This window comes from Leucoraja erinacea, chromosome 22 (assembly GCF_028641065.1).
Source record: "Leucoraja erinacea ecotype New England chromosome 22, Leri_hhj_1, whole genome shotgun sequence".
In the NCBI taxonomy this organism is placed as follows: Eukaryota; Metazoa; Chordata; class Chondrichthyes; order Rajiformes; family Rajidae; genus Leucoraja; species Leucoraja erinaceus.
The window spans coordinates 14,682,416-14,696,207 of record NC_073398.1 but is presented as its reverse complement, the minus strand read 5'-3'; the positions used below and the strand labels follow the sequence as shown (position 1 = coordinate 14,696,207).

The 13,792-nt window shown below is 40.6% G+C and overlaps 1 protein-coding gene across 10 annotated transcripts in view; it reads left to right on the top strand.

Annotated features, from left to right (window-relative positions):
* Nucleotides 1–13,792, top strand: part of anks1b (ankyrin repeat and sterile alpha motif domain containing 1B) — a 646,306-nt gene that overhangs the window by 369,438 nt on the left and 263,076 nt on the right. For all 10 annotated transcript variants that reach the window (XM_055652964.1, XM_055652967.1, XM_055652963.1 and 7 more), the window contains one exon: nucleotides 6,425–6,568. In XM_055652964.1, coding sequence (XP_055508939.1) covers nucleotides 6,425–6,568 — 144 coding nt within the window. The remainder of the gene's footprint in view (nucleotides 1–6,424; nucleotides 6,569–13,792) is intronic.

Below are 13,792 nucleotides of genomic sequence, written 5' to 3'. Positions count from 1 at the left end.
GCCTTTCCCATTTGATTTGCTTTATAGATCTTCTTATATTAAATTTTGAAATGATGCATAAAATATCAAAAGCAATAGAACTCATTGGGATTCCAAAGCAGTTTTGTAAAGTCCTGATAAGCTTTGTGTTGACTATATCCTGTATCGTTGCATAATGAGCTCTTCACAGTCATTGACCTTTTTAGTATCTTTTACAAGGTTGAGAGACAACTCTAAGAATAAAAAAAAGCTAATGAAAATCAATCTAGCTTTGTGGATCAGCAACTAATATCCCTGCTGTCAAAATAAGTCGCCGTGCAGTAAATGGTTTGTATTAGATATAATATATGAATCTAGTGAAACAGTCTTTTACCAATAAATCAACGGTTCTAATTGATAAAGAATATTTCTTATAGAATCATTTGAACTCTACAAATATCCAGCCGTTGCTACAAATCACAATTAAATTAATGAACAATCCTATCCTTCCACTAGATTTTCTCAATGAACTGTTCTCCTGATATCCCCATCTCCACTAGATATTACCACCAACTTGCACACTCGGGACAATCTACAGTGATCAATTAGCATGCATGCATTTGAAATGTGGGAGGAAATTTGAATAGTTGGGGGAAAACACACACACGTGAATGTGAGGGAGAAAGGACAAATTCAACGGCACCGGAGGTCAGAATTGAACCCGAGTTCCTGGAGATATGGCAGTAGTTCAACTAGTTATGCCATCAGTTCATGGAGAAAATCTAGTGGAAGGATAGGATTGTTCATTCACCTATAGTAGAATCTATGGGTGAAATGGTCCCCTTTCATGTCGTAAAAAAATGTGAACTCCAGAGTATTCCACGCAACTTTGCCAAGTAAGATGTTCCAAGATTTTGACTCCATGACAGAAAAGGAGCAATAATTTATTTTCAAGTCTGGCTGGGATGTGATTCGCAGAGAAACTTGGAGGAGTTGCAGGCATCCAGCTGCCTGGCTTAAAGGTGGTATTGGAAATTTGATGAGAGAAGCCTCAGCACACTCCTGCAGTGCACTTTGTAGATGATACCACCCGCAGTGAAGGTGCACACAGTGCTGAGCAGTGAATGATTTAGAGGTTGAAGAAGCAATACCAATCAGGCGTGTGGCCTACTTGTGGATGCTGCTTTAGTTTTTAGTTTAGTTTAGAGATAGGCGCAGAAACATGCCCTTTCGGCCCACCGAGTCCACACCGAACAGCAATCCCCACACACTAACACTATCCTAAACACACTAGGGACATTAGTCTACAAACCTTTACGTCTTTGGAGTGTGGGAGGAAACCGAAGATCTCGGAGAAAACTCATGCGGTCACAGGGAGAACGTACAAACTCCGTACAGACAGCACCCGTAGTCAGGATCGAACCCGTGTTTCTGGCTCTGCAAGCACTCTAAGGCAGAAAATCTACTGCTGCGTCACCATGCCACCGTGCCATTGAATTCCTCATCTTTTTCCTCCTATGATCTGTGCCCTATAGATGGTGGGACTGGAAACATGTTGCCAAGTAGGAGGTGAGTTGTTCACAGCAAGCAGAGCTTTTCACTTTCTGCGATAGGCAGAAAATACTGGAGTAACTCAGCGGGACAGGCAGCATCTCTGGAGAGAAGGAATGGGTGATGTTTCAGGTCGAGACCCTTCTTCAGACTGATGTCAGGGGAGTGGGCAGAACAGAGATAAAATGTAGTCGAGGACAATAAGACTGGTCGGAGAACAGGGAAGGGGGAGGAGAGAAGGAAAACATGGGCTACTTGAAGTTAGAGTAGTCAATGTTCATACCGCTGGGGTGTAAGCTACCCAAGCGAAATATGAGGTGCTGTTCCTCCAATTTGCGCTGGGCCTCACTATGCCAATGGAGGAGGCCCAGGACAGAAAGATCAGTGTGGAAATGGGAGGGGGATTTAAAGTGTTGACCAACCGGGAGATCAGAGAGGTTTAGGCAGACGGAGCGGAGATGTTCAGTGAATCAATCGCTGAGCCTGCGCTTGGTCTCGCCGATATACAGGAGTCCACACCTGGAACAGCGGATACAGTGGATGAGGTTAGAGGATGAGGTGAAAGTGACCCTCTGCCTCACCTGAAAAGACTGTTGGGATCCTTGGATGGAGACGAGGGGGGAGGTAAAGAGACAGTTGTTGCATCTCCTGCGGTTGCAGGGGAAAGTACCTGGGGAGAGGGTGGTTTGGGTGGGAAGGGACGAGTTGACCAGAGAGTTGCGGAGGGAACGGTCTCTGCGGAAAATGGAAAGGGGTGGAGATGGGAAGATGTGGCCAATAGTGGGAGGATTATGTGCTGTGTGCGACGGCTGATAGGGTGGAAGGAGAGGACAAGGGGGACTCTGTCCTTGTTACGAATGGAGTTAGAGGAGGAGCAAGAATGGAGCTGCGGGATATCGAGGAGACCTGAGAGAGCCTCATCTACAATGGACCCCATGGGCCTCTACAATTCACTTCCTACCATTGAAAAAAAAAAAGACTGTTATTTCCTTTTCTTTTAGTTTAGTTTAGAGATGCAGCGTGGAAACAGGCTATTCCGCGCCAACCAATGCTCAGCCGTACACTAGTTCTATCCTACATGCCAGGGACGATTTACAGAAACCAATTAATCTCCAAACCTGCACCCCTTTGGGAGCAAACTGGAGCACACGGAGAAACCCCACACATCCACAGCGATAACGTACAAACTCTGTACAGACATCATCGGAAGTCAGAGTTGAACCAAGGTTTCTGGCAGCAACTGTAAGGCAGCAACTCCAGCACTGCATCACTGTGCCGGCCTCGATTTCCCACTGTGCCGCCGCGCAATATGTATCTGTATCCTGTCAGTCAACAAATCACAGACCTCTCCCGCATAATATCCTCAATCCAATATGCTTCAATTGTCCACATTAATCTCATGTTGGGCAGTATCAAAAGCCGCCTGAAATCCAAATAGACCACACCCCGTGTCGATTGTCCCAGTTACGTCCTTGAAATATCAAGCAGATTCATTCATTTTTCTATCATAAACTATTTTTGACTTTGCCTGATCACTTTAATACTTTCAGTGTCCAGTTATTGCATCTTTTATAATAGGATTTACCCTGACCTCTGATGCTAATCTTACCTGTAAATTACCTGTTTTTGCATCCTCCATTTTCTAAAATATCAGCGTTACATTAGCTGCCCTCCAATTTGTGGGAACTTCTCCAGTGCCTCAAGGATTTTACAAATGTCATCCTGATACATCCCGAGCCACTTTATTTAAGACTTTGGTGTCATTGCTGATACTACATTTTCTTTCAAGATTTATTTGGTTAACTGAATATGAATTATTTTAAGCTGCAGTTGTGGCATTTGCACTTGCCAGTCCACACTTCTGCACTAATGAACATTATCTAACTAATGTTTCTGTATCCTCTTTCCAGGCATAGAAATCATTTTGAACTTATTTTTTGTCTTAGATTCCACATGCTAGCACTGAAGATTTAAAAAAAATCATTAAACTGACTTGAGGCCATTTTAAATGGAATTACATAGATACAGCACAGAAACTGGTTATTTGACCCACTGACTTCATCAACTATCCATTTACATTAATCTGATATTTATCACTTTTTCTATTTTTCCTAAATTCTCATCAACTCCCCACAGATTCTCCCATTAATTTACTGATTAGGGACACGTTATAATGAGCAATTAACCTATCAATAAGTATGACTTTGGGATGTGGGAGGAAATCAGGGCATCTGGGGGGAAAATCCACATAATCACAAGGAGAATGTGCAAACTCCACATGGGCAGTACCCAAAGTTCACATTAAAACAATGTCTCTGGTGCCATGCGGCCGTGGCTCCACTGATTGCATCACATGGTTGTGCCTATATTTAATTAAATCAAAGCATTTGTTATGTGAAGGAATATTTCTGGTCTTTTTAGATTGCCTGCCTTGCCAGAGTGGAGAAGGAGTTTCCGGTTATACTGTATTGTGGAGGGGCATGAAGCATTTCTGTTTCTTGTACATCTATGTGGATGTATTTTAATTTATCTTTTCAGTGGCATTTGATTTTGTAGGCTACATTCATAAGAGCAGCAAACTCCATAATGTATACCTATTCCTGTGTATCTGGATACATTCACCAAATGTTTAATGATACCTAGATTGGTAATTTATTCAGAGGAGAATTTTAAGCCGAAAATTTTATTGGCCCTTTCAATATTTTTAATTTTCAATTCTGGCAGTTTCAAGGCGGCTCACAATTATTTTATATTGTATCATTGAATAATTATCAGATTTTGACTGCCAGATCAGAATTAAAATGGGGATATAAGAGGGATATTTAAGAGGGAGTTCGATGTGGCTAAACGGATCAGGGGGTATGGAGAGAAGGCAGGTACGGGATACTGAGTTGGATGATCAGCTATGATCATATTGAATGGCGGTGCAGGCTCGATGGGCCGAATGGCCTACTCCTGCGCCTATTTTCTATGTTTCTATAAGAGATGTAAAGTAATTTCCCAATGTAAGTTTAACTTGAGTCCATTAGGTTCGATAAAATACAATGTGACAAACTGCTGCATGCCAAAGTGAGGTTAAATATTGAAGATTCACTAAAATTATTGGACCACAAAGCAGATAATATGGATATATGGACTAAGAGCTTTTATTTTGCATCACTTGTTTACATGATTACAATCAAGCCATTTACTGTTTATAGATACATGATAAGGGAATAAACTTTAGTGCAAGGCAAAGTCCGATCAAGGATAGTCCAAGGGTCATCAATGAGGTAGATAGTAGTTCAGCACTGCTCTCTGGTTGTGGTAGGATGATTCAGTTGCCTGATAACAGTTGGGAAGAAACTGTCCCAAAATCTGGAGGTGTGCGTTTTCACACTTCTATACCTTTTGCCTGATGGGAGAGGGGAGAACAGAGGGTGGCCAAGGTGTGACATCTTTTATTATGCTGCTAGCCTTGCTAAGGCAGCGTGAGGTATAAATGGAGTCAATAGAAGGGAGGTTAGTTTGTGTGATGGTCTGGGCTGCATTGACAGAGAGGAGAGGGAAGGGGGTTGTGGGGGATGAAGGGAGAGGGAACAGTTCTGTAGTTACCTAACAGTGCAGAATTCAGTGTTCATTGGGTTGTAAGCTGCCCAAGTGGGATATGAGGTGCTGTTCCTCCAGTTTGCACATGGCCTCACTCTGGCAATGGCAGAGGCACAGGACAGAATGATCAGTATGGGAATGGGAAGAGCACAGGTATTCAGCGAAACGGTTGGCAAAATGTCCGTCACAGACCTAGTGCACGTTTAGTGAAACTCGGTGGTTGTTTCGCCAAACACGTGCGTTCGGTCAACCAAGGCCTGCTGGATCTCTCGGATGCTAACCATTTTAACGCCTCTTTCTATTCCCATGCTGCTCTTTTTGTCCTTGGCCTCCTCCATTGCCAGAGTGAGGCCACACTCACACTCACACTGGAGGGACAACACCTCGTACTCTAATTGGATAGCTTACAACCCAATGGTATGAATTTAATTTATTGAATTCTCCAATTTTAGGTACTACAAAATGTTCCCCCTATCCCTTCTTCCTCCACAATTCCCTCCCTTTCGCCTTCTCCCACTTTCCCCTGTGCCTCAAAAGCTAGAGGCACCTGGCAAGTTGACCATCCAGATAAGTTCCAACAGCAGGTCTTTGGTCACTTTTGCAATAATGGTCCAAAAAAGTGGGATTGGGAAGTGATTGTGTCAAATGGGAATTTGCGTTGTCAAATATCCTTGTTTGTCAAATAAGGGTTAACGAGGAGGTAATGGCAAATAAGGAGCTACTGCTTTAGCTACTTCCATATCCCTCATGGTGTCCCATATTTGTGCTGTTCTATAACCACGTGGCTCTTGTTTTGAGAACCATTCCATCCTTATTGGGATTTATCATGAATATGGGCTGATATATTATAAAATGTACTCAATAAATGCAACAAAATAATGCAAAACACGAAGCAATATTTTGTTATAATATACTGAATGAAATTCATATAGACCATCAAAATAACAATTCTATAAACGACGGGTTTAATACTAGTTAAAGTGTCTATTAAAATATATATAGATCTGGCATTCAAAACTTTGGCATTTGAAATCCATCTGGGTTTTGTCAAAATTTCAATATAAAATTGTTCTGCTTCTATAAGTGTTTTAACAAAGGTTCATAATGACATGCTGCTGACTGATTTTGATGGATTGCTGTTTGTGCCCTTTCACCATCTCCAGAGTTCGAATGTCAATACATCCAGTGTTTTATTGTCATTTGTCCCATACATCAATTAAATTCTTACTTGCAGCAGCACAACAGAATATGTAAAGATAGTATTCATAGTTACTTTCAGTAATAGAATAGTTTTGTTGACATATTAAAGTAAGCTTTTAATTTCCAGCCACGGGATCAGCCATCTCCTCCAAGAGGGACACCACAGACTGACGAGGACGAAGGAGAGAAGAGCTGTGGACCAGCAAGACTGTGGGAAGCATTCACTCCATGCAATGGCTGTCGACCACTTGGCTTTCCGATTTTAACACAGGTATTATTTTCACTTTCTATATTATACTTGCTAACTGATAGATAATATCAGCATATAATCACTATAAATACCTTACTGTAGATATTTCATATCTGTCAAATATTCTTGTTAAAGAATTTTCTCCAAAGGTGTCAGATCATACCTGAATGTTCTCAGTCCAAAATTGATGGTTTAATCAGACAGAAGGTTCAACTCATTGGTTGTGGCTCTGCAGCTACAACACACAGCAAAGCCTCTTGCAACTGCCGACACGCATTTAACAGTTCACCTAACGTGAGCTGTTATATTCTGTTATATACTGTAGCTATTATAGACCCAACCAGCCTTTTGAGTGTTGCACATCAATCGTTTTGGAGGTGCAGGTTTGACATGCTGGCATTTACAGTCACAACAAACACACTGACAATACTACTCTTGAAACACTCATGATAAGCTGGTCCACACTAGACATCGCTATCTACCTGAAAAAAAGTTTCTCCCAACCCCCCACCCCCCACATAAAACAAATACTAAAACATACTTTTAACACATACTAAAAATAACAAAAAAGAAGAAAGGACAGACAGACTGTTGGCGAGGCAGCCACGGATGGTGACGCCACCCGGTGAACATACAGATGATGATGGTACTATTAGTTTAGTTTATTGTCATGTGTATCGAGGTAGAGTGAAAAGCTTTTCTTGCATGCCAACTAGTGAGCGGAAATACAACACATGATCATGAAACTCCTACTCATACTCTTCTTGCTGGCAGAGGCTGCATGTTCAGAGGGTCTTCAGTACAAGGTACCACTGCAGCCACTGGATTCCTATGGTGGAGAATGTGAATACGTAGTCTGATGATGATGTACCATTTAAGACTGCTGTTTTTCTCTGAATGGTATGGATTCTTGAGTGTTGTTTGAACTGCACTTATCGAGGCAAGTGCAGAGTAGTATTTTGCATTGCTGACATATCTTACAGCTCTACAAGACAATGGTTAGGCCCCATTTAGAGAAATGTAATAAAATCTAGTTGCCCTAATATAAGATAGATGCCATTAAACTGGAAAAGGGTGTAAAAAAGATTTACAAGGATGTTACCAAGTCTGGGGGTGGTTGAACAGTAAGGAGAGATTGGATATGCCGTGCCTTATTTCCTGGAGTGTAGGAGGCTGAGGGAAACCCTTATATAAGGTATATAAAATCATGAGGAGCTTTAATAAGGTGAACAACCACAGACTTTTCCCCCAGTGTAGAGGAGTTCACAACTAGAGAGTACAAATTTGAGGTGAGAGGGGAAAGATGTAAAAGGGACCTGAGGGACAACTATTTCGCACAGATGGTGGTGCATACACGGAACAAACTGACTAAAGAAGTGCTAGAGGTGGGTAAAATTACAACATTTAAAATACACTGGGCCAGAAACATTCATAAGGTGTGAGGGGAAAGTTTAAAGAAGATGTGCAGGGCTAGTTTTCCACATACAGAGTGGTGGGTGACTGGAAGGCGGTGGTGGAGGGAGATATGATCATGGCATTTAAGAGGGTTTTAGATGGGCACATGGATATACCAGGAATAAAGGGATGTGGATCACATGCAGGCAGTGGAGAATAGATTAATTTACCATCATGTTCGGCACGGACATTATGGGCCAAAAGCCTGTTTCTGTGCTGTACTGTTATATGCTTGAAGTGATATGCGCTAGGTGCAGGCAAGTGGGACCAGCTTGGTTCAGGAAATTGTTCAACATGGTGAGTTGACTTGAAGGGCTTGTTTCCATACTTTATAGTTCTAGGACTGTATGGTCTGATCTCATAAGAGTTGTGAGGAGGTTAGTTACTGCAGGCTAACTAGGAGGTTAGTTACTCACTGCAGGCTAACCAACTTCTGAATTACTGTTGTAGCCAGGTACATAATTGGCTGGTCTACTTGAGTTCTGGATCATTGGTGACTACCACAATGCTGATGGTGGTGTCTGTGGCAGCCATAATGTTATTAAATCTCAAGGGAAGGTGATTGGACTTTATCTTCTTGGTCACTTTTGTTGGTGCAAATGTTATTTCCAACCTATCAACCCATGCCTGTATACTTTAATGGTCATGCTTTATACCAGCATGGATTTCTCAGCTACTTAATTTGTTGAAAAATAGCAATTTGAATTGGATATTGTGTAACCATCACCAAATATTTCTACCATATGATTCATCATGCATTAATGCATTAATTAACTTTAAAATGGTTGGACGTTGGGCATTGCTTGAAGTGATTCCTCTTTATGTGGGGTAGACTCCACTCCTTGGAATGTTTTCCTCATGTTGTTCATTGACCTCAGTGCTACCATGGTTCTTGTATAGTGCACTTCATTAAATCCTGCCATACTGTAACATTGGGCACTATTACTTAAGCTCATTGGTAAATTTTGGACTGAAGCAGTGATGATTTCCAGAACATAACACTGAAACAGGACCTTTGGCTCACCCAGTCCATGCCAGTAATCAAGCATCTATTTACATTTATCCTTTTTAAAAAAATTTCCCCACATTCCCACTAATTCCCCAAAAATTCTACCTCTCACGCACTAAGTAAAATGTACAGTGGCTAAATAACGTCCTTAGTACCTTGTTACGCTTCCCAATGTCTTCTCGAACCTTTGTTCAATAGTGATGCTTCTTGTGCAATATTCATTCTGCACCCATCTCGAGAGAGTGATTGGGATGCATGGCCATACTTAAGGCAACAGAAAGTGCAAATTATTATTTCTTGCTCCTAATCTGGTGTGATACTTACAAAAACCTTGAAGCTTGTACAATTTTCTGATGCAGTGAATGCAAATAGTTAGAAATAACTGGAGATGTTGCTTCAGCTGTTTTTATTTTAGATTTTTTTTGCAGTATAATCTAAAATTATGATGATTTTTATAAGTCTTCCGTTTGATTCTGTTGTTTCAGAAACATTTTAATTTCTAGTTGGGGGTATTTCAGTAGACAGTGAAAACATTTTAATAAGTGTGGCACTGTTGAGCTGCAGACGTCATGATGTTCTCTTCTATTTCTGTGTGTTCAAAGTTGGAAGTGAGCAACAAAGCTGAGAGCAGAGCGGAAGGAAGTACTATATTTGGGTATAGGAGGATATTGGTCTGTAGTGATGAAGCACCATGGTTATGAACAAAAGCTGTGAAGCTGAACTACAACCAAGTCTGACGTAGGAATAATTGTGCCTTTAAAAATGCAAAAAAAAACTGGATTTTGTTTTAACTCTTTGAATCCTGTAGTGCAGTACAAAAACTAAAATGCAAAATATAATCTGCTTCCATCATTTTAATTGATTAACTCCTGCTGACAATAAATACATATTTCAAGGCTACAATAGATATTTTGCCATTTTTACAGCTTTACCTTGAAGTCAACAGAAGAGATTTATTTAAGTTTTGTGAAGAATTGCATGTTTTTGGATGAGGAAATAACGTTGTCATGTAAATTCAAACAGTGCACAAAATTTAAGGTGAATAAGTTGGTGGCCAGATACATATTATTTCATTTATGATGTGTAACAACAGCCGGGTGTTAAAATACATTTAGCCTTTTCATCAAGTACTTGCCAAGCGAAAGATTCATTAGTAATGTCAAGAACATCACACCCACATAGTCACACTGCAGTGAATGCATAAGAGACTCTAATACGTATTCAGGAGATGAGTAATCAGCGGGAGCAAATGATACCCTGCTGCAGACTGATGTAACATGCACACATTAAAAAGAAACACAAAAGGAAGTGTGTATTAGTAACTTTTTTAAGCCATTGTCAGAGCTGTTTGTAATCTGGGTGATGAAATAAAAAATGATTGGATTTTTAAGTGCTTATGTCTGTGTCACCTTAATTTACAAACAGAGATAGGAGACACCAAACAGACCCTGTTTCTTTTCAGTATTTACTTCCTTAGATTCTGTGCCATCATGGTTCTTTAGTACAGGAGGAGTCGCTCTTAGCAACAGAAACACTTTTGCTATCCTTTATTTTTACCTCTGGAAGATCATTGTAAAGCTTAAAATAATTTCAAACCAACCTGCAAATACTTCCAAACTGTTTGTTGAAGTCAGTCCATATTATCTTTCCATTACTTTTACACCCCAGCACTGATATTTTATTTCCACCTGGAACATTAATGTGCAATTTTAAATTTAAAAAATAATTGCAAAACTACATTATTAAAAAAAGGCACTGTAGGATCTGTGCTCAACTAATAAATGCTATATTTCGGTCACAATGTTTGTTGAAAATATGCATTGCAGCTAATATTTTAAGCTAATATTTTATTTTCTGTACAATATTTAGGTATTATAGGAAGTAATAATTGAACTCCACTAGCACTCACTATTTCATTCTAATAAATGCCCGGTTCTTTTTTTAAATTCAAATTTTACACAGAGAGTGGTGAATCAGTGGAATTCTCTGCCACAGAAGGTAGTTGAGGCCAGTTCATTGGCTATATTTAAGAGGGGGTTAGATGTGGCCCTTGTGGCTAAAGGGATCAGGGGGTATGGAGATACTGAGGCAGGTATGGGATACTGAGTTGGATGATCAGCCATGATCATATTGAATGGCGGTGCAGGCTCGAAGGGCCGAATGGCCTACTCCTGCTCCTAATTTCTATGTTTCTATGTTCCTGCATGGACCATGTTCAAGCAATATTAGCTTGTCCAGTACAGGTGGATAAATATTGCACCGTCTTGTGTATATTGCTCATAGATCCTGGAACTCTGCAGAGTAAGGAGATGGTGCCAACAATCACAAAAATCCTATTTTTTCTTCACAAACCTCCAAATTTGTACGTTTAAATCAAGACTAAGACCTGCTTTTAGCAGCAGAAAGACCACAGCCTCTACCCATTCCTCAACTCTCCATGTACAGCTTTGGGATTGCCAATGACTTGTAGGCTTAGAGAGTCAGCTTTGCACACTTTGATGCAGTTTCATTGTTGGATACCATTGCAGTTTTAGAAGCTGTGAAGCTATGACTCAGTGTTGACTTTAACTTCATAAACTTGCAGAAATGTGAGGCTTTCAGTAGGATTGAAGGGAAGCTTGACAGAGCTGAGTGATGTGTTGGAAAAAAAGAGTTGGAAGAAGGGAAAACTAGAAGGTCCACAATGTTTTTCTCTGCAGTACATATTCATTAGTCGGATGGAGGCACAATACATGACAAAGCTCCTCTTTAGCGGGGTGCTCATAGATACTTCACATCAACTTCACATGATACATGCCTCACGTTTGGCCATGCCTGCAGATGTGCAATGGGTATGGGACCATCTGAGCAGTGGCAGTCAAAATATCAGGCATTCTGATTTTCTGCACTTTCAGTTCTTGCCAGGCTGCTGTTATGGACATTATCAACTTCACATGATATTGAGGGCACAGTTGTGATAGGGAAGCTTCCTAATTATGTTGAAGTCTCCCCTTGGCTGAAGTAGTGAGCAGTTCACAGATTAATGGCAATTTTCCAGAGTATTGAGCTTCTCACTGCAAAGAGCCAGGTGCAAACACACCAGGTATCCTTGAGATGAAAGGGATAATTATAGTGTTTTCTTGACCATGGCTGTCCATGAAATCAAATTATATCAGCTGTTCAATCAAAATTTATATATCTATGATTAATAATTCAGTCAATTTGTGTCAGGGTGCCAAAATGGTGTAGAGCAGGGTGCAGTTATCTGGTTTGGTCTTTGGCACACTTCGCTAGCTTCTGCTGTGTCTGAAGTCTGAGTTCCTCTCTCACTATTGCTGGTAGGAGGTTGGGAGTGGTGGCAGTAGAGCAGGGGGTTTGAGCCAGGAGTCGGGTTCAGGTCTGGAGAGAAACGATGGTTGAGCCGAGTTGAGGGGAGGCGCTGTAAGTGGATTGGGGAGATGGGAGGCCAACAGAAGGTTAGGGATTGGAGATGTGGGAGTTGAGCAGATTGTTGAGGGTTTGGGGTGAAAGAGTCAGGCAGTGGATTGGAGGAGGAAATCTGGGCAATTTAGTAGGCTAGAGATCAGGTATGTTATGGGTGTTGGTGCAGTGATGGTGGGAGGACTCAGAGATGTAGATAGGCAGTTTTCTCACCAAATAAACCTCCGAGCTGTGGTGTAAAATCATAGCAGAGACGAGCAGAGAGTTGACATCACTAGCACAGCAAGGCCCAAATACTCCACATTGCTCCAAAAGTCATAGATGATTTTTCCTTGAAGACAGGGAAAGAAAAATACATTAGCCTTCATAAATGTAAGCCAATTTCTATACACCAGGGAGTTGTGAATCTGTGGAATTTTCTGCCTCAGAAGGCACTGGAGGGCAATTCTCTGGATGCTTTCAAGAGAGAGTTAGATAGAGCTTTTAAAGATAGCGTCAAGGGATATGGGGAGAAGGCTGGAACGGGGTACTGATTGTGGATGATCAGACATGATCACAGTGAATGGCAGTGCTGGCTTGAAGGGCCGAATGGCCTACTCCTGCACCTATTGTCTATTGTCTATTACAAAAATAAACACCAAAGAGTCTAAACGTTTTAAGTATTCTTAATGCTGTCTTTATTTTACCCTTGTTCGTTCTACCAAAACTGGCCATCACTTGCATGCTTGAATGAAGAAGTTTCTGACCGCAGAGAACTGTATCCAAAGTTAAAACGGAAAACATGCATCTCCTTGTTCTTCAAACATTTGAAATTGGAATGAAAGAGCTACAATGAAAGCGACTGCTGGTATTGAAGAAATTGATTCTTCCCTTAGTAATCTGTAACACCATTTTAGTGCCATTAATTTCTGAGTGTGTCCATTGTCTTTGAGCCAAGCTTCATGAGATTATTTGCACTGGACCATAAAATATATGTGCCATAAATAAATTGGAGCCTCACATAGGGACGAACTTTGAACAATTCAGTAGTCATTTCTCATCTGTGATCTTGTAATGAAGTAGTGCCAATATTCCAGTTGTCAACTATAAAATTTAATGACTGTTGAACTGACAAGCAGTATATTGATTGAACATTTTCAAGTTGTTGCTTGACAAGTGTGCTTTATGGATTTTATCTGAATTGTGAGCACGGTGCTATTTGTCATTTTTAAATTCCAAGATAAGTGCTTGTCATCATGCTCGTTCTTAATCGTGTTCACTTTCACTATTTAATAGAAAATGAGTTATAAATAAAGATCCTTTGTATGAAATGACAGTTATTATCTTTTTATATAAATGTGCCAGCCTAGCCAAGTCAATAA